Below are 24,361 nucleotides of genomic sequence, written 5' to 3'. Positions count from 1 at the left end.
ACAGGTTTAAACAGCCCACGTATCAGGACTGAGAACCACAAATATGGGAAAAGTACCATCTATGCAAGCGTTTTTCCAGCAGTAATCAAAAACACAACCAGAACTATTCAGCAAGCATGTTTTTTAAAGACATAAGGTAACTGTATCTTGCACTGATTTAAAATTTTAAGTTTAAAACTGTGATTTTTATAAACCAACGAATGCATTGTGCAGAAGTGAACAAAAATGCAATACTACACTAGCACAGAAATCACCCTAAGGGAAGCGTCCTGTTTGAAATACTGAGTATTTAGCAAAAATAGCAAACCAGTCCTCAAACAAACTGGTACTTGTGCTTTCCCTCATTACAGCTTTTTCTCTAGAGGGGAAAATAAATACCATAAGCAGAGAAACATTTAATTGCTTATTTTCAAAGATCACTCTTCCTTTTAATGAAGGACTGCTAGAAATTAGGTATGTTACGGTCTCCATAAAGGCAAAGGTACCCCTGACCGTTAGGTCCAGTCGCGGAGTCTTAAAATTAAATCTTGTAAAAAATTAATTAATAGTGAACAACTGCTGCTTAAGATGGTTACATATATTTTCAAAATCTTACGTTAGTTTCCCTCAAGTTAAAAGCTTTTGTTTTCTCCTGTTCCTTTTGAAACAGCATAGGTGTTCACAGTTTGCAAATTAAACCATCCAGCTTTTATATAGCGGCAATATACTAATTTTAAAATTACCTATTTTGGATGGAAAGAGTGTCTCATCATCCAGCTGGTCCTGAACCCATGTCATAAGGTAATCAATGTACTTTGGTGCTGAACACTTGATTGGCTTCTTTATGTTTGTCCCATCTGCCCAGTGGTACTCGTATCTGGAATGAAATAGGGTTAAAAGACATCCCTTTAAATAAATCTAGGGCTGTGCACACTAAACAAATGAATTATTGTTTTTATAACATTGGGATATAAAGGCCTGCTTCAGGTGTGCCCAAGGGCCTGGAGATGCTCAAGAGAATTCTTCTCTCTTTTAACCCCTTCCTCATACACAAGTCTCCTCAGTTTCAAAAGTGCTTAGCACAGGAACAAATTCTCCCCGGGCATTGAGAACCAGTTGGCTGGCATCCAAATATAGACACATGAGAATTAGAGTGATTATGCACTATATAAGACATGACATAATTGGCATTTTGCAAAGCTATCCCTACAACCAGCAGGCACTGTGGTTCAAGGAGAATTATTGTGCTAACCATGTTCCAATGCCCCAAACCTCATAGTAGCTCAAGCCAGAGGCAGGTTCTTCCCCGATACAGCCATGCCCTTAGCTCATGGAATGCTTTTTAATTCCAGAACTTTTGAAGCTAAGTAACATGTGCATTAAACACACCCATTCATGTTCTACTCCTTTTTAATCTGACAGTCTAGTTTTATACTTTAATAGCATTGGATTTAAAATTATGGTATTGCATATAGCTGAACTGATGCAAAATGACACATTAAGTGGAACAGTAAAACAGAAAACATACAGCCATGAACCTTAATTATTCCAGAACCTGGTCTCTGATCCCTTCCACAGCCTCCTTAAACAGCCTTCTTTTTGATAATCTTAATATTATGCACAGCTCCGTCAAATTTTCTCTTTCTCTTGTTTGGAATGAAACTACAGTGGTACCTCGGGTTAAGTACTTAATTCGTTCCAGAGGTCCGTTCTTAACCTGAAACTGTTCTTAACCTGAAGCACCACTTTAGCTAATGGGGCCTCCTGCTGCTGTCGCACTGCCGGAGCCCGATTTCTGTTCTCATCCTGAAGCAAAGTTCTTAACCTGAAGCACTATTTCTGGGTTAGCAGAGTCTGTAACCTGAAGCGTATGTAAGCCGAGGTACCACTGTACTGTATTTCAGCTCAGCACACATTTCCAGGATAGCAAGCAACAGTGTAACAAATCAAACACAAGACACCCATGGAGAGAGCTTCAATGTATCTATGAACCAGAACACTGTAATTAAGCAATGTTTTCAGAACTCTTTGATCTTACGGTAGGAAACTATGAATTGGCTTCTTTTGAGCCAATGCAGTAACGATATGCAAGCAAAATTTGAAAAAAATTCCCTTAAAACAGTTATGTATTCCACAAGAACCGAGTAAAACAATAAATGCTAAAGCCACTTTCTTCTGTATTGCATCGATATTCAGCATGGAGGGCCACTTTGGAAACTGGTACCTCGTACCTATATTCACCCATTTAAAGTTTTCAGAAATCTATCAGCTGAACAAAATAGGAAGATCTGAATGAATGCCAGAAACTGGCTTCAGAACATGTGGAACATTTTGGGCTGGAGACAGACCAGTTGTCAGGGGAGTTGAAATGGTTAGGAGGAGCCATCAAATCCCATAGCGTACATCAGGGTTGTCAAATCTGCAACTGTTAGACAACCAAATTGTACGTAAAGAGAGACCAGTAAAGCCTGTTTTGCACCTTGTAAGTTCAAGTGCAGTTTACTTCCAAGTTATGTGTGCATAAGATCACAGTATTAACCAAGGTCTGCACACCCACTTCAAATCAGTTACATATCCTGGCTTGTGGCCATTCTTTTCTCTAAACAGTGGCTTTCAGACACAATAATTAAGGAAAGCAACTGATAGTGAAATGTTATGCTTGCACATGGCATCAGAATAGCTAACCCAAGAAAAACAGCTGCTTAATTGTAGTGAATAAAAGGCAACCATTGCCTCTTATTGCAAACGGTGCCAGTGTAATAACATGTCTGTGAGTAAAAGATTTACATATCCGCCTTCGTTTTTAACCATGTTCAGCTTTTGCCAGCTAATAAATTTGGAAGAGATCAGAAAAGTCCTTTAATCAAGGTTTCTGTACTGAAAATAAAACCCTGCATCCAAACAACTCTGATTCAACCAGTTGTCAAGATATATTAAGAAACAGAGACAGATCATGCTATTTCCAGATGCATCAGTAGAACTAAAAGGACAAAGCAACTATACGGTATATGTATGTGAAGGGGAAACAAAACCCGGAGGGGGGGGGGGACCTATACAGACCTATACATATATTTAATGGTCCTCTCCTGTCTTAACAACACTGCTTAGCATAAGAGACAGCAAATAGAGGACCCTGAGCCAATCCACCCCACTAGATGGCATTGCTTAATCCCAGTTACCAAGTTTCAGGCAAGTGTGGTGTCGAAGCAGTTGTAGTTGTGGAAAAGGGATTATCTAGCTGGGAATCGGAGTTAATCACTATCATTTTTAAAATAAAAAAGGGTTTCCAGTTCTCAGGGTTGTAGAGATGAAAAGCATGCAGGCAGTATTTGCAATTCAGCAGTTTAAGGTCAGATCATGGCCTTCAGGACTATTAAATTCCTCCTGTTCTGCTCTCACTTACACTTTCATTGACCCCCACCACAACCACCACCAAACAAATCTGTAAAGAATTCGATCGGGCTAAAAGCAAAAATATGAAACACAGAACTTTAGTTTTTTGTAAATAAAATTTCAGGTTTTTAACTTACTAAGAGTAGCAATTATCATTGTTTAAAACCCAATTAAAAATGAAAAACAGCAAATATTTTATGTCTCATAGTTTCAAAGTCGCATAACTAGCATTCTTACTTTGGACCTGCAGACATCACTGGGCAGCTCTCTTCTGTGCAGAAGTCTGTAATTGTCCCATAAAGCATGTTGATCTGGTTGAAGAAGTCCACAGCTGTATATATAAAAAATAGGAACGATTTCAATTTGGCAGATAAAAAGTGTGTGCTTTCAGTTGCAAGCTAGACCATCCACACAGCTTCTCAGCAAAAGTACTCTGCTGTGTTTAATATGTTACTATACAAAGGAAATGCCAGTCAGAAAACAGACTAAGACCTCCAGAAAGACTCACATAACAAGATAAGTGTACTAAAATGGTTTTGAAACTATGTAATCTATGTTTGTTAAAAGTGGTGAAAGTACAAATACGCAATCCTCTGGCTTTCCATTCCTTCCAGTGAAATAGGATCCTTAGAGTCAAACCATCTACAACTACTAAACACACATCAATGGCTCAGTGTCTACCTCATCTCTTAACATGCTTTGCTACCTTTACATCCCTTGCTTGGTCATTCCTCGTCTATGGTATCAGGATCTCTGTCTGGAGTTTATCCCCTGGTGTCATTGAGCAGCATGTCTACCAAAGCAATGCTAAGAAGGCAAAGTTCCTTCTGTTGACTGCTTTATCATTTATTTATAACATTTCTATATCTTCATCAGTAATACCAGGGAGACTCACAACAATACAAACATGTTTCTCATAAAAGGTAAAGGACCCCTGGACGGTGAAGTCCATTCAAATTCAACTATGGGGTGTGGCATTCATCTCGCTTTCAGGCTGAGGGAGACAGCATTTGTCTGCAGACAGCTCTTCCGAGTCATGTGGCCAACATGACTAAACCACTTCTGGCACACAAAACACCATGAGTGCCAGAGCGCATGGAAACGCAGTTTACCTTCCCTCCGCAGTGGTACCTATTTATCTATTCACACTGTTACGCTTTCGAACTGCCAGGTTGGCATAAAACATTATATTAAAATACAGCAGAATACAAAAATCACAACAAAACCAGCCAAATTATACTAAAAGGGTGGCACTGAGAACCAGCAAATGCCTGGATGCGCCAGAAACTTAATGAAGTTGTGCAAAAACTTAATAAAGGGGGGACGATTCCATAAACTGTGTGCCATGACAGAAACAGTCCATTGTCACTAAGTTGACCATGCAGACTTCATACAAATATCTCAGTCTATGGGCAGATTTATGTGGGAGAATGCATTTCTTCATGTACCCAGGTCCTAATTTTTTACAGGCCCTAAACCTGGCTTGGCAGCAAACTGGCAGCTGGTGCAGTTCTTTCAAAAGTGATGTTATATATTGTACTCATGGTTAGTCTCCCTTTTCTGCAGCTTCCAAGCCAACCTTAAGGGCAGTTCTTCATACACCACACTATGGTAGCGAAACATTGAGGCTATCAAAACATGGTGTGCTTGCACCATGCTATCCTGTCCTGGAATGTGTGCAGCTGACACACTAGCTGAAGCTGGTAAAAGGTGATCCTAGCTACCACCGTCACTTGAACCTATCAGGATTCAGTTACAACTTGTAGACCCTCACCCATCCCACCAGATCCATGCACTGATCCAGGACCTGCACGTCCACACTTGACTCAGATGTCAAAGAGAAGTAGAGCAGCATGGCCACTGCCAATGGCTTCACATAGATGTTAAACAACACTGGGGACAAGATTGAACCCTGTGGTACCCCAAAGCATAACTGCTAAGGGACTGAGGTACAGTCACCCAATACTATTCTAAATCTAGCCTTATAAATAAGACTGGAACCACCAAAGCACAGGACCTCCTACTGCCAACCCAGAGAGTTGGCCCACTAGGAAACCATGGCATCAAAAGCCATTAAGCTATCAAAAAGCAACAGGGTTGCACTCCCCTGCCCCATTTAATACCAAATCTATTACTAGATTGCCCTACTCCAAATCCTGAAAAATGCTGAGCACTCTTCTTTCAAGATGCCATTTACAGACTTGTATTTGAAGATTGGCATTGTAAACAGGAACAGCTGTGCAATTTGTCTTGTTTTAGTTTGGCTGCAGACAGAGCAGCAGCACAAAAGGATTTGTGGCCTTCCACAATCTAATTGGGTGATGTCTGGGAAGTCAAATTATGACAATTTCAATGTCACTGTCATTAAACTGCTATTGAGATCATGGCCTCCTCCATTCAGCAAGACTGACAGATCCTTCCATGCCCTTCAATTCCAGTCAAGGAACACAGGAATTAAAACTTCCTATGTTCTGAATTTTTTATTTATTTTCACACAGCTGTGCTCGTATAAGGGCATTATGATACTGGCAATTTTATTCTGTGTTATGTGTTAACTGGATTGAGTGTTAACTGGACCATAACCTTGTAGTCCTTATAAAGGACACTTTAAGAGAGGTTGGTATTATTACCGCCAAACTGCAGCTAGAGGGGCAGGTAGTTGAGGGTTGAGAGCAGAACATAAGAGCAGACCTTGCCTAAGACCACCTATTGAGTTTATGGCAGAGGCAAGGTTCAAACCAGGATCTCCCCAAATCATAGCTCAATCCTTTATCCCAAGATGCTGTTATTCATTCAAAATTTTCCATCTAGATTTTTTGACACAATATTTTCCACAAAAACAAAAGACTGTCTGTAGAATGCTCTCCCCAGGGAAGTTTGCCTGGCACCTTCATTATACTGTATACCTTTAGGCGCCATCCAAAAATGTTCCTTTTTAACCAGGCCTTTGGTTGATTTGATTGACACCCTATGCTGTTTTAAAATGTGGGTGGTGGTTGTTTTGGGGGGAGGGGTTACTGGATTGTTGTTTTTATTTCCATTATGTATTTTGTGGCTTTATATTTTGATTTTATTCTGTAAACCATCCTGAGACCTCCGGGTATATAAATACAATAAATAATAATCATATTTTAACAACTGATGTCTTAATTCAGCTGTGGGAGGACATGTCTGTACAGCAAAACAGCTGTAGATGGAATCTGGGGGAGTCGAACTTACTAGGCTTTTATCAGCTTTCAATGTTTGCTAAAAACAGTGGTGACATTTCTCTCAAGAAGAACAGCTGAAATTTAAAGAAACCACTATGGAAAATCCCCAGGGAACATGGCAAGTCTTGGAGCCCCAGACACTTCTGCAGCTACATGTGATAAACAACACTGTAAAATCCAGTTCTTCTGCTCAAAGAACAGACGGACCACAGCTGGTACCGTATCAGACCTAGAGAATTTGTGATCCATCAAGTTGGACAGAGACAATTAGCCATTTGCTGCAGCTTGCTAGGGCCTCCAATTGCTTCCCCTTTGTGCAGTTCCAGACAAGGGGAAAACCCTGAAAGTTTACCCAGTCCCTGGTGAGTTGCATTCAAATTGGTGAGTCACAAACTGTGCATCTACAAACCTACTTGCCACCTCACTATAGTGAGTGCTTCTGACCTCCTGGTAAGCAGTACACTTGAGAGTATATAGATCACCTCGCCAGATCTGTGCTGTCAACGAATAGAAGAAACAACAAGGGTCTCTCTTGTGCTGCTTGGAGTTTTCCTTTCCGTCTTATTTTCTGGGAACCCGAAAAGTAAGAACTTGCCTCTGTCCCAAGTCCTCCAAGCATGCATGAGAGCTAAGGTGGGTTGATTTAGTTCACTATTGCTTTCTCCTACATTGGTATACCCCTGTAAAGTCAGTAGCGGACAGTACACCTTCATATAGTATCCCATGTACACAATTTCTTCTAACCTACTGACTCTAGTTTTGATTTGCTTACCACCTGTCCTATAGAATTAATTTATTAATTTATATCCCACCTTTCTTTCCTCCAAGGAGCTCAAGGTGGCATATATAGTTCTCCTGCTTGCCCTTTAATCCCCTCAACAACCCTGTGAGGCTGAGATTAGGCTGAGAGACAGTAACTGGCCCAAGGTCAGCCAGGGAGCCCAGTGGGGACTTGAACCCTGACCTCCCAGGCTCTATTCAAACATTCAAGCTACTACATCATACTGGCTGCAGTTACATCATGGCACATTCAACCATTTCTAAAAAGAGTGTTTTCCAGAGGTAAGTTTGCAGAAATAAATTTAACCATTACCATCCCAGGGGAATGAATGTCAAATCTCTCATGCCTCCCCTACCCCCCACCCGGTTTTATCAGTCAATATTAATGCTCAAAAAACATGCAGGGGGGAAAGGTCATGTTACTTACTGTTCACTGCAACCCATTCATTTAGATCTTCACCCTCAGGCAGCATAACAGCCATCCGTAGGTTGCCACTTCCAAGAGTGGCCTCTGCATGTTTTAGCAGCTCATACTGGTGAGAGCCTTCTGGAATATTCTTCTTTGGTTTAAAAGTTTTAGAAGAGCGGCTACCACTGCAAAAGGAAGGAAATATTTTGGTTTCAGAAAATCTTGTGTACCGGGGAAAGAGAGAGACAGGTTCACAAAATGATCCCCTAATCTTACACTAACATTCTTATGAGTTAGAATGTCTTCTCCCCTCCCCACAAAATATAAGATGGCTGTGTGACTAATCTGTTGCATGCTTGAAAACATTATGTACACCCTTATTACATACCACAAAAGGGGGGAAATCCATGAGTGGCGAGATTAGCAAAAACACAGACGACATAAACTTCCGTCACACAGTCAAATAGCCAGCATAGGAGCTACTTCTCCATGTTGCAATTCCATCTAGAACACTGATCAAGTGGAAAGGTCTACACAAATCCTGCCATTCACATGCAGCCCTTAAATTTACAAAGGAAGGAAGATTATGCAGGATCTCTTAACAGAGAAGCCATAATTAATCTAGGTTAAGTGATCTTGAATCTGTACTCTTGTGTAAAAATATAAGAAGTGTGTTGCTAGTTCAAGTGAAAGTTTACATGAAAGTCAAGATTCTTTTTTTACAAATCTCAGCAACCAGCAAGTGTACAGAGGTCCACTGGAAATTGGCTAGTGGTCCATCAGTGGAATACTATCTGCCTACCTTCTGCTTTGAGCTACTCATATAACATTTCCTTTCAAATATCTGTCCCTTCTATTTTAAGTCCTCTTTGGACCCATTTCTTCAAAGATGTAGAGGAATACATCTACGTACTCAAGAAACAGTAATATTCAAGGTGCCCTGTGTTCAACGTAGTATAATCATAGAACAGCAACATACTGAAAGGCATACAAGAACAACTAAACTTTGAACAATTGTTTTGACAAAGGTTCAATTAATTTTAAAAAAATTCTATTGTGAACATGTTGATTCCAATATGGCGGGAAGGCAGAGATAAAAATAGTAAAAGTCTTTCTTTTTGGTCAAGGAGTACAATTTACTCAGAAATCTTTAGGTGGTAGAATAGGAAGTCCAATATGTTGTCAACTAAATCAGAGGAACCCTAAAGTCTACTGAACCTACTAACACCTTTTGAGGGGATCAGGTAAATTAATTAACTAAGAAGTAAATTCTAATGAAGATATTTTTCCAACATTCCCTTTTGATCCTCCTGAACAACCATAACATACATGCAAGTTATGCAACTTTGAAAGAAGTAATCTAGTTTGTGTCACCAAAAATATAGAGGCACAAGCTTTAATGAGTTTGTTTTTGGGACTTCAGCATAGGTTACCCGAGCAGTGAAATTTGACACAACTAATCCCCTTAGCAAAGCAAACACAATGAATTAAGCAAACACATAGCATTGGACAGACAGAAAGGAACAAGTCAACGGCGTTGACGGAGTCACCTGAGGCATGGTTTGTCTTGTTCCAAAATCTTTAATCAGGCTGTATCTTTTTTATATCTTCAGAGACACTTTTCTAACATTAAGGTTTACTGCTCTGGAGAATGCACTATTTAGTTAATGAATTTGTGTAATAAATTAGTATACTGCCCTTCAGTAAATATTTCCATGGTGATTTAGTTAAAACTAGACATGCATAATAAAAACAGACAAAAATCAATAAAAGAGCAGAAAAAATGCATTAAAATTATCATACTGGGAGACAATTAACTGAATAACAACCCATCACTCTGGGTTTGTGCAGGGTTTACTCCTTAGCCTTTCCTTCTCCCAGAGATGCCCCATAAGGCAGTAGGGATGGATTTTTTGTCAGGGTTTACTCCCAAAGCCTTTCTCATGAATGACAATAGCGGCAAAGCAGTGGAAGTTCAGGACTGAAATTAATCCTAATTAATTTAAATCAATGAGGAGGTGGTCATGTCGGCAACAGGGAAGGCCTGTGCTGGTGCCATTTGTGATACCCCAAATACCTTCTACACACAATGCCTTTTACACTTTTTGATCCGCTAATCTTAAAGGAAGGAGAAGGAAGGAAGGAAACGTGTCATTGTGGTTTGCTTATAACACACACACACTGTGTTATGTGCACACTCCTCTGTAAACATACAATATTGACTGTCTTCAGAAATGGAAGGGGATTCTGAGTTTTAGGAGCTAGCCCCTATGCAGATCTGAAAAATATTTCAAAATCCTATGAGTTCATCCTTCTTTTAAAAAGAAAATTGAACACCTGATGTCGTAGCTAGGTTTAATCATTAGCATACTGAACCCAAAGTTGCCTTGGGGTAAATGGTTTATTTACATTTCTACCCCTCTTCCTCTCAAGCTTCATAAAAGAAAAAAAACTGTATATTCATTTTTAGCAAGGGCTGTGTATGTGTGTTAAAAAAGATCATTCAGCACACCTACTCATGCATAATTCTGGGTATTAAAGGCTACCCCATCCAAGAAAGTCTTGCAATACTTCCAGCAAGCTCAGACATCTAAGAAAGGGACATAATTGAAGGACAACCACAGAGTAGTTCTCTGGAGCCTTGCTCTTTGAACTTTGTACAGTGATGGCAATGTAGTTCAGAAGATGCTGTGGGGGTTTTTAAAAAAACAAAAAGTGATCACAGCAATGCATGCGAGAAAAAATGGTTAGGATGCTGTAGGCCCTACATTTCCTATGAGTAACAAAAATTCTAATTTGTTTTCTTCAGGGCACTTTCCACACCGCCAGCTGAATGCTATAGCTGTTGCCTAGACTGCAGGAGCATAGGTGATATTGGGGTGTTAGGGGAGGGGGGGTTACCTCTGATGGGGTACACAATGTGCTCCGTCTGGGATAGTCTGCCCACATTTTGTCCTCACCTTGCACTCAGCTCTCACCTGTGGCTCCTAGAAGCTATCAGCAGGTGACAGCGGCCACACCCTGGGAAAATGCTTCAACTGGCCAGCTAAAGAAGTGAGGGTAGCCGATGGGTCTCAAATGCTCAATGAATTAGTGGCTTCCCCTATGTGTGAAGACAAGCTCCGGTGGATTGAGTGGACAAGACCAATAGTGGGTCCAATGGTCAAGAAGGTGTTTTCTGTATGTGCTGTACAGGGAAGTGATGGGCAGATGGGGCTCATCAACTTGGGAAGGGAGCCCATCTAGAAGAAAAGCTCTGATCCTAAACTCCTGCTGCCTTGTGGGATATCTTTGGGAGAAGAAAAGGCTATGGAGTGAACCCTACACAAATCCAGGGTGGATGGGGCCTTGTACATCACCCATGAATTAGTCAGGCCATCTAAGTCAGTGCTATCATTACATCTTGTAAAAGAAAATTCCATATTACGTTATAATTACAAGAGGATCTGTCCTGGAGTGTCAACACAAGGGGGCTTGTGAAGAAGGCGCAGCAGAGACTGTACTTTCTGAGAATTCTAAGGAAAAACCATCTTCCGCAGAAACTGCTGCTTGCCTTCTATCACTGTGCCATTGAGAGCGTGCTCACTTATGGCTTATGTGTGTGGTACGGAAGCTGTACTACCCAGGACAGGATGGGGTTGTGCAGAGTTGTTAAGGCAGCAGAGAGCATTGTTGGCTGCCCACTTTCCACCTTAGAGCAGATTTATGCCACAAGGTGCCATAGGAAGGCACTGGACATAGTAAAAGATCCATCGCATCCTGGTCACTGTCTCTGCGAGCTCCTGCCGTCGGGACGGAGATACAGGACGATGAAGACAAGAACGAGCCGTCTTAAGAACAGCTTCTTCTCCAGAGCGATCTCAGCCCTGAATGGGAAGCCTGGACTTTGAAAGTCATCTAATCTTCCTTGCTGTACTATACTGTATTGTTTTAATTAGTGTTTTTATGGAGCAGTCAAGTAATTTCGTTGTCCCTGAGAGGGGGCAATGACAATAAAGATATTATTATAAAGTTTGGAAGTGTGCCCTGAATCTGGGCAACACTTTCAGAAAAACATAATCTATTCACTTTCTACATGCCATTCACACATTTGTAAATCATTCATCTCCCCTTACTCGAACTTAAGTCATTTTTCTTTAACCTTTCCCTTACAGGAAAGATGCTCCAACACCTTCAATATTTTGACTAATCTTTTCTGAACCTTATTAGGAACAGATTCAACAAAACAGATGCAATGAAGTATTTAAAATTTTCCTTTAAATACCATAGCAACCTACAACCCCCTTGTTAATTGTTCTTGAGGGACTAATATTATTAATCAGTGAGTGGGTAAAAAAAAATTAAAATATTGTTCAGGTTTCTTTGAAACCTGAATGATTACCAGTTCTTAATCTGTTACTTTATAATCAGTTTAATCAAGGCAGTGATCTTGTACTCTTATTATTCTGCTAACCATAGTTAATCTACCACTACTACTACTACTCCTCCTACTCCTACAATTTAGTGCAGGCTTCCTCAACCTTGACCCTCCAGATGTTTTGAGACTACAATTCCCATCACCCCTGACCACTGGTCCTGCTAGCCAGGGATCATGGGAGTTGTAGGCCAAAAACACCTGGAGGGCCGAGGTTGAAGAAGCCTGATTTAGTGCTTTACTTCAGTTTGCTACTAGTTTTCCCATATATTAATATGGGATTCAATATATCAGCAAACTTTCCTTCGACATTAAAGTTCCCATCTCAATTATTTTTTATTCTTATTTTTTAGTCTTGCTGAAGTCTCATTTCTTATTTTATTACTATTATTTGAGAGTATTTATACCCCAACCACTACCCAAAGTTTTGAGGCTGCTTACAATATATTAAAAACACAATAAAATAGGCAAGGATACAATAGTCACTGCAGTAGGGCAAAGGGCTACTCTGAAATGAATACCTTAGTGTTGCTACTGTTCATTATATGCAAGTCGTTTTCTTGAAGTGAAGTAAGATGCTAGCTGAATACCATGTACCTCCTTGACAACGTGGAAATATTAATTTATTCCTAACAATGTTTCTCCCTCTCATGTTGATGAGCCTTCACACACCAGAAGACTTCACACCGAAAATCAGCAGAACATGCAAATGCGGCAGAAGTTGCTGGGAACTATTCAGCAATGTTTGAATAAACTAAACAAACCAGCCAAAGGAAGCCTAAGCTCTAAATCTTTCTTTGCTTTTGTGAAGGGTCTCTTTTGCCAAGCACAATCCGGTCTTAGGAATCCAACTGAATACTCTAATATTTTACTGTATGCATATTTTTAGCACATTCTCTCTTAGCACAGCACAACACAGCTATAAATATCACACCATCAAACATGAAGCAAAGGAGTGTAGCTTTGTTCACTGACTTCATGCAGCAAGAGCAGCTTGCTCCTCAAAAAGAAAATACCAAAAATAATGATATAGCTGAAAATAAACAAGAACTAGCGCATTGAAGAATGTTATATAAATTATCATGACAAAACACTAAGAGTCTTAAGGAACATAAGACACCTTCCCTATTCAGCAAAATACACTGTCCTCAAGTCACATCCACACCATATGTTTAAAGCACATTGTTTCCTCCAAACAAATCTTGAACTATAGTTTGTTCAAGGTGCTGGGAATTGTGGTGCTTTAAATGTGTTTTAAAAGTATGGTGTGAATGTGACCTGAATAGTTCAAAATTCATTCACTGCATTGACACAGAGAACATAAACACTGAATGATCTCGAAGGAAGGAACGTAAGAGTATTTAAACACAAGGGCAGCACCCTATAAAAAGGGGGTGCAAAGAGGAAAGAGACAAAACAAACAGCCAGGAAGAAGGAAATAACTGCAAAGATAAGGAAAGGGTTGAGTGGCCAGTGAAGATGAAGTCGACACATTCAGACACAGAACAACAGGATATTATCTCAAAGCAGAAGCAATACAAAGAATTAAGGAAGTAGGCAGACTCTTCATTACACTTTAAAATATCAGTGCATTTTTACAAGAAGATGCTAACAGCGCAATCATATGTTTGCTTATTCAGAAGCAAGTCCTACTGTGTTACTTCCTTGTAATGTGTTTAGGACTGCAATCTAAGTAGCCTAAACAGGAACTTACGTTAAATTTCTGCAAAAGGCTGCTGCTGTTGCCACTGGGATTCCTCAGTTATTAAACATAATTTGTTATTGTGCTTGTAAATAGAACAGAGTTATTAAAGACAGGGTTATCTAGAAATCATGATCCACCTCTCAAACTAACCCACCTTAGAATCGCAGGATTGTTGTTTAGGAAAAAATATGGGGGAACGGTAGAGAACCATGTATGCCACTTTGAGCTCTTTGGAGGAAAGGTGGAATATACACAATTCCTGGTTTAAAGAGCAAGAGCAGACAGCTGAGATGTAATAACCAACTACTGTACAGTTTACGTTAAAGGGGAAGTTGTGTGTTTTTTGAGCCCAAAGGAAAAAGGGAGTACATGAGCATATGGCTTCACTTGCACATATATTTTAAGTAATACCAACCTATAATTTGGTATTACATCTGAAACATCTTAATGTTTCATGGTACCTTGCCAGAACTAGAGAACTGTATTTGCTGTTAAGATAAAGATTTTTCAAAGGAACTCAGATGCAGTGATTAATGCAAAATTAGACCTTGCAACCTATTTATGAACTACTTCCCACTAAAATAATTTTTATAATGAAGAACAAATTTTTATAATGAATTTTTATAATGAAGAACAAATGTGCCACTACTTTTCAGCCATCTGCTGAGAGCTCAGTTTATTAGCCCACACATTCACTTTCCCTCCACCCAGAAGATGACAATTCTCTGAACAGATGCAAACTTATTATTTTATACAGACCCTTCTTCCATTGTCTTAGCTACAGCATCAAAAATATGCTAATGGAACGCTAGCCAGCTTCACCATAGTGCTGCAAAAGGCACAGGTGCACAGTAAGCCAAGATAATTGAGAATTCCACTGGGTTTCCCAGTGGACCTTGACAAGAATCTTTTGCCCTTAGGCTTTAACGGACAAGTAGCCAAAATTCTGATGTATGGGAAACTGAATGTGAACAAAGTAGAAGCTAGATTTATGCAAGCTCTTCTAATGCATGTTTGTACTCTAAATTCAGAGTCAGCTGGCAGCAAGTGATAAAGTAACAAGCCAAAGTTAGTTAGATTATCTTGAAAATTCAATGAAAATTCATTAAGAACCTCGTCACTAGAAAAACACCATTTAAGCAAAGGCTTGTTGAGAGTTGGTTAATTTGTAGTATTCATAGCAGCTAAGTACTTCTTGCTTTGTAGTGCTTAAGAGTAAAGATAGCCTACATTAAAAAAACCTTAGTAATCTGATTTTCTAATACCTACCTACCCACAGCTTCCAGCTAGGCAGCAAGGTTGGTCCACATATGCAAATTTCATCATAAGAAAGTGTTGCTCTATCAATCCCAGCACTCTTGTCTCCAGCCATAATTAGCAAGGTGTTCTGCTTGGACATTTCCTATTATCACCCCCACTCCTATATGTCTCCAGCAGTCATTTTGCCTTTGAATATGGATGGGGGGGTGCTCTCATGGGTAGTAACAATTTATAAAACCAGGTAAGTGGTGTGCGTAAATGCCATGGGGACAGGAGGGGAGGATTGGTGACAGGTTGCCAGAGCCCAAAGGAGTGAAACGGGGCAAGTACTGTACATAACCACACATAATTCAGTGGCGAAGCATTCGCCTGCCTTCCATGCAGAAAGTCCAAGGTTCAAACCATGAGGGAAGTTTATAATGCTGATGTATGTCTTACCATGTTTGTTGGAAGCCGCTCAGAGTGGCTGGGACAACCTAGTCAGATGGGTGGGGCATCATCATCAACATTAGTAGTAGTAGTAGTAGTAGAAGTGGTAGGAGGAGGAGATGTATTTCTCCAGGTAGGGCTGGTTAAAACTCCCAGTCGTCAGACCATGCAATAGTGTGCTAAATGGAGCAATAGCTTGCCTCTGTATATTTCATAATTCTTAACTTGCGGCAGAGAAAGGGTTTAAAAATGGACAGCATGAAATTGTTGAACTGGCCTTCTAACACGAACCCGACTGGCCCCAAACTCAGATATTCCAGAATAACACCAAGATATTCCAGAATAACACCAAGTGCTGCCAAGACTAACCAAGAACCTTGTTTAACCAGATCACCTTTTACAGCTGGTTTCAGACCAGTATTGCATGGAAACCATAGTTAATGTTAGGGAACAGGAAAGTATTCCATCCTGAGAAGGGAACATGCATTCTCAAGAACGGCACCTGATTTCTTAATTGCAATTAAGAGGGAGTCAACATTATGTCTGCACAAGCTGCATATGTGATTTAGGAATTATACAACAAAATGTAAATCATTTGAAAAGGAATGCAGAAGAATTTATACATTGTGACAATTAACTTCTAGAGAAGTTAATGCACTCAGGGTAAATGGAGAATTTCTATTTAAGTTTTCATGCTTTATTAGTCTCTATGGTTTCTGACAGCTTTCAAAAAGAGGAACACACAGAAAGCGAATCTGCCAGCCTGGGGCAAATCCCTAAACTTCTAAAGCCAAACACAAGATGAAAATGTTAGAACAGAAAAACAGATGTTAGAGCAGACTTCAAGTAAAACTGCACTTGTGAATTATGATGTTCTTAAAAGCTACGGCATAAGATGAAACCTGCCAATTATTAAGGAAGACAAAGAGCGACAAAACTAATTTTTCAAAAATTTCCTCTTCATCTTCCTCTTCATCCCAGATTTCCTCTTCTGGACATCCCAGATTGCTGTTCCAAGGACTGGAAAATATCTACCTTTCCCAGATGTTCAGGAAAACATAGTTAGGTTTGTTCTGCAAAAAGTATTTCTAGCTCTTACACAAGGGTGAAAGGAAGAACCGGGTCCTTTTGGAGGCAAAAGTAGCATGATCTATACAGCTTTCCTTTTTATGTCCAATAAGGAAGAATTCCGAGCAACTAATTTACCGGAGATCAAATGTTGGCTAAAAACGTTCAAAAGGAGAAAGAAATTCTTCCAATGACAAAAATAATTCACATTTAGTGTTTTAACCAACTTATTATTTTCTTCATTTCTGCAGCTCTTTCACTGTGCAAAGTATTGCTTTATTTTAATCTCACTAACCCTTTGAGCTTCCAGGTGAGCAGGGCATTATTATTCTACTTTTATAGACTGGTAGAGAATTAATTACCAAAGCTCCATCAAAACTAGAATTTGGACATACATCTATGCCTATTAACGGACTACCATGGTAGCCTGGACAATCGCATTCTTCTTCAAGAAGATGCCTGGAGGTATGACTTCCAAAATGATCAAATTGTTATATTTAAGCAGACAATCCTGGAATACTTTCCAATGCTCTTTGTTTCTCCCATCAACTTGGAAGAAACCTCTGGCTATCACTAGAAACAAGGTGTCAGGGAACTGCCATCGGAGCCAGAGGGAGAGGGAGGGCTCCAGAGGGATTCCGGAGAGCGTCCCGGGAGGGAGAGAAGCAGCCCATCTTCTGGGGAAGGAAATCAGCGTAGCACCAGTGGAGAAGGGGGGCAGATGGGGGAATCGGCGAGGTGGCTCCATGACTCCTCGCCGGGGACCAGCGGGGAGAGCACGGGTCCTCCGCTGCCCACACCCTCCCTGTGCAGAAGGCTTCCGCGCAGGGAGAGTAGGCGGAGACTAGGCGTCAAAGATCTTCTTTGCTGGAAGAAGTTCAAGAAACACCCACTGACGGATTCTGCCAGCGATTGAGACAGCCACGGGCGAGTGGCTGTCCGGATAGAAAGGGTTCATTCAGGCAACCCAGCCAGGTGTGGCGCCGATTTACGCACGAGCAACCCCTAGAACCATTACACAAGGCTACCAATATAAAAAGGTGGTGCATACAGTTCTTTAAAATCTGAATGTTACCTGCAGCCCTGCCCCCAATTGGCAATGACTTCTCTATAGCAGGGGTAAGGAAAATCAAGTGAGGGAATTTAACTTAGTCCACAATGACAATTCCCTGAATCTCTGCCCACCTACCTACCAATTGCCATCCTCGTTACTTCAAAAAGAAGTGGGAGGTTGCCCCTACCCCCTTTAAGATTGGAGTGAAAAGGTTTGTGGGTGGCCCACCTGCCAAATTTGACCCACGAGGCAGATCCTCATAAGGATCTGGCCCATGTAGCCAAAAGGGTTCTGTACCCACAGTCTATAACCTTTCATCACAGACTTCACTGTTTGCCAAAAATAAGGCAACTTCTGATTTGTGAGAATCTTTCTGCCTACAGAAATTCTGCGCACACATTCTGACTCAACAGCCTTTTGTTGAAAACATGGAAAAAAAGCAAATAAATCAATGCACCGCTCTCCAAAGTTGATAAAACAGAAATGTTTGCTGGGAATGGGTGCTGGCGTGGCAGGAGGGCTCTGCAAGCTAAGACGTCTATAGGACCAAGGAGGTGAGGAGCCATGGGAAGTTTCACATACTGATTCAAAATAACTGGTGACAACTCTATGGTGACAAATATTTCCCCAAGGAGAAAAGTAAACAAATCCCCAAGCAGAAAACTTGACCTCCGTTCACTCAGGGTTAACAATTCACTAAAATCTAAGACTACAGTATTTGTTCTCAGTGACAGAGAAGGGGCTGATGGGTAGGTAGGTGGGTGGGTGGGTGTGTCTAAGACTAACATTCAGATACAGTCATACCTCGGGTTACAGACGCTTCAGGTTGTGTTTTTTCGGGTTACGGACCGCCAAAACCCAGAAGCACCGAAACGGGTTACTTCCGGGTTTTGGCGGTCGCGCATGCGCAGAAGCACTAAATCGCTCTTTGCGCAGAAGCGCCGAATCGCAACACGCACATGTGCAGACACACCGCTGCGAGTTGCAGATAATGCGGGTAGTGAACGTGCATCCCGAACGGATCATGTTTGCAACCCAAGTGTCCACTGTACAGCGAGAGAAAGGGAAAAGCTGTATTTGTGGAATAATTATAAAAATATATTTTACTGTCTTAGAAATGCATTCTATAAGAGTCTTCCTAGACAATTAGAGGATGAAAAACATGTGCACCATTAAATATGAAATACATCGCATGAGGTGTCTCCCCGCCCGCCCCCGCCCCCACACAGGGGTAACATAATGTAGAAAGTGGTGCTTACTCTGAACCATTAGGAAAGACATCAGCTCAGCTTGTCAACATGGCCTATACATTACCATTGTTGATTAAGTGCATACCTTTGGCATGCTAAATGCTAAGAAGGCACAGAGAAAGATGAAAACAGCCTCCATCCTGTGGCTTCTCTGTCCCGGCTGCCCTGGGGGTGGATATTATTCTACTGATGTAGATATGCATCTTTGACACTTCATATCCTTCCACATTCTATGGCAGCTTTGCAGAATAATTACATGATGCCCAATGTGATGACTTTGCAACAACATGGACAATTTTGCAACAACATGGATGAGCCATCACATAGAGGCCATTTACAGCTTCTTCCATGTATATAATTTTAAAAGTGCTTGACAAGTCTCCCGTGGGATAGCTTGATAAAAAAAGGAGGCAAGTAGGCTAGCTATTATCTTTTACATTAAAAAGGCACACCATGGGGTACTCAAAGGGCTTATAGTTACAATAAGCCCATTCTATTCCAGATTTTTTTAAAAGCTTTCAAATCAATATTGTACAAAAGGAGGAGATCATAATGGGGGGTGTAGCACAGGATACACAGTTCTAAAGGCTTGGGGCAATTAACAGATTCAAAAGCAAGCATAAAATATCCAGTTAACTAGCTTGCACAGAAGCATGAGTTCCTGCATGTAAGAGCATGTGCTTCCAAGCAGCACCAAAGGGAGTCTGAAAAGGTATATAAATGGCATAACATGTATCCACATACAAGGCAAAATGAGAGCAGAATCTGACAAGCGTTTTCCCATAGCATCTCACACTTGTGTGGTCTTAAGAGTGTGTGATGTGCATCTGACCTCTCTGTTCAGTGAGCAAATGTCTGCAGCTTGCTGGAAATCCAAAACATACTATACAAGAGAAATGTGTTTGCATAGGGGGGGGGGACTGTGTCTCTGCAGTGAAAAACAGCAATAATAATTTAAGAATCTGGATCCATCTTAATGTCATTATCATACAAATTTGTTTAACACAAAGACCTAGGCCTTAAGAGAAAATAGGGGCAGTAGAGTTTGATTTTTAAAAATGTACATTTAAGCCATCTATAATCTTGGAGGCTTCCTAAAGATGATGCAGAAATTATAAAAAAAATCAGTGTCACTCCCACAGGTACATTTTATCTAGATATATTAAACATGTTTTGGGCAAATAAGCTTAGTTCTGCGCATGCTGGTGCTTTTCACTGAGGCTTACATAGTTGAAAGGTTATCTTGCTCTTAGAAGATAGGCTACCAATTAGCTTCTGGGCTAAGTTCAAGGTGCTGATTCGGGTTTATTAAGCCCTATATACCATGGTACCAAGATACATGAAAGATTACCTCGCCCTTGTACACCCAGTCAATCACAGAACTCCGCAGGTAAGGGTCTCCTGCAGAAACCACGTTAACAGAAGGTACAGTTCTGCATAGTGCAGGAACAAGGCCTTTAGTGTTGTAGCACCGACCTACTCTTTTGGGATTCTCTCCCCTTGAATATTAGACAGGAGCTGTCTCTGCTGTCTTTTCATCATCTACTGAAGGCCTTCCCTCTTTCAACAGGACTTTTGAGATCTTTCCCTGTCTGCATCTAGGTCAGAATTGTTTTTAAGATGTTTTATAACTTTTTGTTTGCAGCCTTGGGGTGCTTTGAGAGGAAGGGTCGGACATATATTATTTAATAAACAAATAAATTAGATACCCAATGCGAAAACAAAAAACAACAAGCTAGTGAAATATGGTGAGCTTAAGCAAGGTGTGTGGGGTTTTCTTCTCCTTCACAAGGGTTTCTTTTGCAGGCAATTTAAGCAATTCTAAAAAGCAGTGGTACATTGCCATATGGTACGCCTACCAGAGCTATCTTTAACATTTTCCTGGGAATTGCAGGCTATGGTTTCTGCAACTCTGCAGTAATTTGTTCTTAAAGTAACACTGCCAAATTGACCTATATGAAAGTCTGCATTTCAAGTTTCCAGTTTAATACTACTCTCCACAGCCCTATCATAGAGCCACAGCACAAACACAGCAACTCGTAGCATCAATGCTGGCTGCCCCACAACAGACCAGTGTTCAGAATTTGCCAGGCGCAGTTTGCACCTGGCTATCAGCCACTTGTGACCAAGTGAAGATGCCTGGGTCCCAGGGTGGCACCTGAAGTCTCCAACATCCAGAGGTGCATGGCTGGGGATCCTTGGATCCTGACTGTTTTCACACACTAACAAGACATCCTGAAGAATTCTATTTGATGTATTTTATCTGCACAATCAGAATGAATTTCAGGAACCAAAAAGTCATATTGAAAAATACAACTTTTGAGCTGTCTGGCCCAAAAATGGCAACTAGGCACTCCATTTTGGTGACTGTAACCCTGGTTTAAGGAGCCATTTGGCGCTTAGCTTATATATCTAAGTTTTTAACCCTGCTACAGACATGCTACCCATGTCTTGCCATGAGGAAGAGAAATGATGTACTTGGGCCACTATCTGTGTTGAACACTTGCGTTCATGCAAAAAAGGGAAACAGAACAGGAACCAACATCTATTTTCTTAGAACTGTGAAAGCTCAAAAGGAACAGGCAGATTAGAAAACCAGCTTTCCTCCTCATTTCCAAATATTTTATGTTTTCTTCTGTGTTTGCTAACCAAGGCAGGTATGAATATAAAACCCCAAACCAAAGACAAGAAAATGGAAGATTTCTTGTCCTCTTCTTCTACAAGGGTGGATGGATGGGCACAATTCACTGATATATCTGCACAGCAAGTATTTTTAGGCAGTCTCAGACTTCAGGAAGAGTTCTCTTAAAAATGCAGCTGTCAGTTTGGCTTTCACAAGCAGAATGAAGATAACATGGGTTTACAGAATCAGAAATTACTATGGACCTTAATTATATAGAAAGAAGCATCAATCCACAACAGATCATTACTCCAGGAGACCAAATGAGAGCACCTCTTTTTTTGCCTTTTTGAAGAAAACACACTTTATTTGTTTTAAATAAATTTGTTTTTAGTTTTCCTTTCAAGATACAGTCCTTCCAAACTATCTACATGGCCCCACGTGCACACAAAGAAAGCTATGTAGCTCTGGAAGTTTGCTTCAGGTGGGGGTTTTTTGTGGGGGGTTTTTTTGTTGTTGTTTTTTGCATAGACACAAATCCATTCCAGATATTTTAAAGAGTAAGAAGAGAAATGAGTCTCTATAAGGCATAACATTTTGACACTTACTGTGGCTAAAGCATATGCACAGGACTGGGCTATCCTAATATTAATCAATAATATATTTGCAGAGGTTCGTGGAAGCGTGTATAAGCACAACTACATTTTACAGGAACATGACAAAGTAAGTCTTCTACAACAAAGTGATTATTTTGTTTAAGTCCCTAACATTCCCTTTCCCAGGAGTACACTGTGGGTTTTTTTTTGTAAGTCACTTAACCGGTTTATGTTGATTGTCATAATTAGATTGCCTCCACTCCAACCAGCAAGGACTGGAGATTACTTGGTTGTACTTTTGAACTAGGAAACCAAATAACAGAACAACGGGCCCTACACATTTAGTATGTGCCAGTTAGCTAACAACTACTGATATCTAGAGCTGTTTTCATGTTGCAAGTGTCTGCATCAATCTGTCCTTTCCAGTACCTGCTTGCTATAATGCCAGACAAGTTGTAACACAATTAGCTTTGAGTTTTTCAGAACATGTGCCAATCCTTCAAAAGTCCAAAAGCTTTGTACTAGCTTTTAACTGCATGGTATACTGAAAGGCTTAAAGAACCAAGCAATGTAGTTGTTTTCATGTGGTTTTCTTTAAGCCATCCTATGTTGGTTACTCAGATGTTAAAAGTCAGGATGTTCCGTGGTGCTTACTGTTGTGTATAAGACGGTAGCCTTTGCCCATAAAATTCAATAAACTTCTTCAAATTGCTTCTTCAAGTTTAGTATTAGGGAAATGGAAGATGTACATTCTCCAAATCTGTGCTGAACCTCAAAACCTCAAAGCAAATAGACCCTTCACAAAAGAAGCCCCTTCTTCTGCACTTTTGAAGGCCAAAATGTTAAATTTAGTTTCTACTATACATATGTGTCCTGTGTTCCCTAGAGGAACTTAAAAAGACTATCAAGTACCATGCAATCTACTTCTAAATTTAGATACGTATTTTTTTAAAAAGATTTTAAGCAAACCAAAAGTTTGCTTTTCACTCTAGCAGATACTTGGAGAAAAAATTAAGAGCAAACTAGACCACCACAACGCAGTTGCAATCAATGGCCAGAGTACAAAAGGAGGAAGGGGATCTCTCAGGGTTATTGTTCAAGATGTCTAGCCCCCTACGTAACAGAGCCAGCTGCGTTCCCTGTCAGTCTCAGCAAAACAAAAAAACAACACCCCCCAAAAAAAACCTTCTCTACAAGTTGGGTACCCCGTATAACCATTATCTTAATCACAAGAACCACTCAAGAGAAAAACTGCTGCCTTTTCAAACACAGAAAAGGCCGGTGGGGAGAAGGGGCGATTAATTACAGACTCCTGTATTCCCTGAGAGGGGGGTGGAAGGGAGGAGACAAACTAGGAGATGCAATTTCATTTTATGGTTACAGACAGAAACCACTAGGGAGTCTCTCCAAGCTGCTGTCCAAGAGGGGGCAGTGGGGGAGGGAAGAACAGGCAGGCATATGGGGCACCTGATATTACAAACACCCCCACCATCATTCTCACCCCACAATTAACAGAAATCACCTTATTTTCTATAATACAGAATTCCTCCACTTGGCAGCAGCTGGCAATTCAGACAACAGCAGTGAGATCCTCCAAAATGCTAACACCCCCATTTTAGCTCAAATGGCACCCAAAGGTCCAAGAACGAAACAGAAACTTTTAGGATAGGAAGCCGTTTAGGTGCAACAAATCAGTCTCCCATTTCAGCATAAGCGGACCCCCCCAAAAAATTGAGGTACAGAAGGTGTTCCCAGAGGCCCCATCCCACCAATCTCTCCTTTTTATAACCAAAGGGTCAATCAAGCAAAGAGATAACCTCCTTAAAATAAAATAAAACACCCTTGCTTTTTAATAAGCATTTTGTATTTTCATTTTATATGTTTCTGTTGCAAACCGCCCTGGGATCTTTGGATGAAGGCAGTAGGGGATGATGATGATCAATATGGGGGAAGCTATTTAAGGAGAACCAGCAACATTAACACCAGAAAATACAAATAAAAGCACTTCCCTTTTTTTTTTCCTGCGGTCGGTGGGGGTGGTGGAGATTTTTTTTTTAAAGGAAGCACCAGCACATAAGGAACAAATGTGCTGGAAAGCAAAGGGGCGAGGGCAGAATTGGGGAGAGCCGGAGAAAATGGGGAACCTCAGGAGGGGGGAGCAGGAGGAGGCCAGCCATGGAGGGGGTGGCAAGGCA

General features: G+C 40.7%; 1 protein-coding gene across 1 annotated transcript in view; it reads right to left on the bottom strand.

The window, feature by feature from the left end:
- Window positions 1-24,361, bottom strand: part of MOB1B (MOB kinase activator 1B) — a 32,467-nt gene that overhangs the window by 7,450 nt on the left and 656 nt on the right. Inside the window, exons 2-4 of the mRNA XM_083571948.1 lie at window positions 7,789-7,955; window positions 3,610-3,703; window positions 723-856 (exon numbers count right to left, since the gene is read on the bottom strand). Of these exons, the coding sequence (XP_083428074.1) occupies window positions 723-856; window positions 3,610-3,703; window positions 7,789-7,955 (395 nt within the window). The remainder of the gene's footprint in view (window positions 1-722; window positions 857-3,609; window positions 3,704-7,788; window positions 7,956-24,361) is intronic.

The sequence above is a fragment of the Podarcis filfolensis genome, assembly GCF_964270895.1.
Source record: "Podarcis filfolensis genome assembly, chromosome: 9".
Classification (NCBI taxonomy): Eukaryota; Metazoa; Chordata; class Lepidosauria; order Squamata; family Lacertidae; genus Podarcis; species Podarcis filfolensis.
The sequence above is the reverse complement of the archived record's forward strand: the minus strand, read 5'-3'. Positions and strand labels throughout refer to the sequence as shown.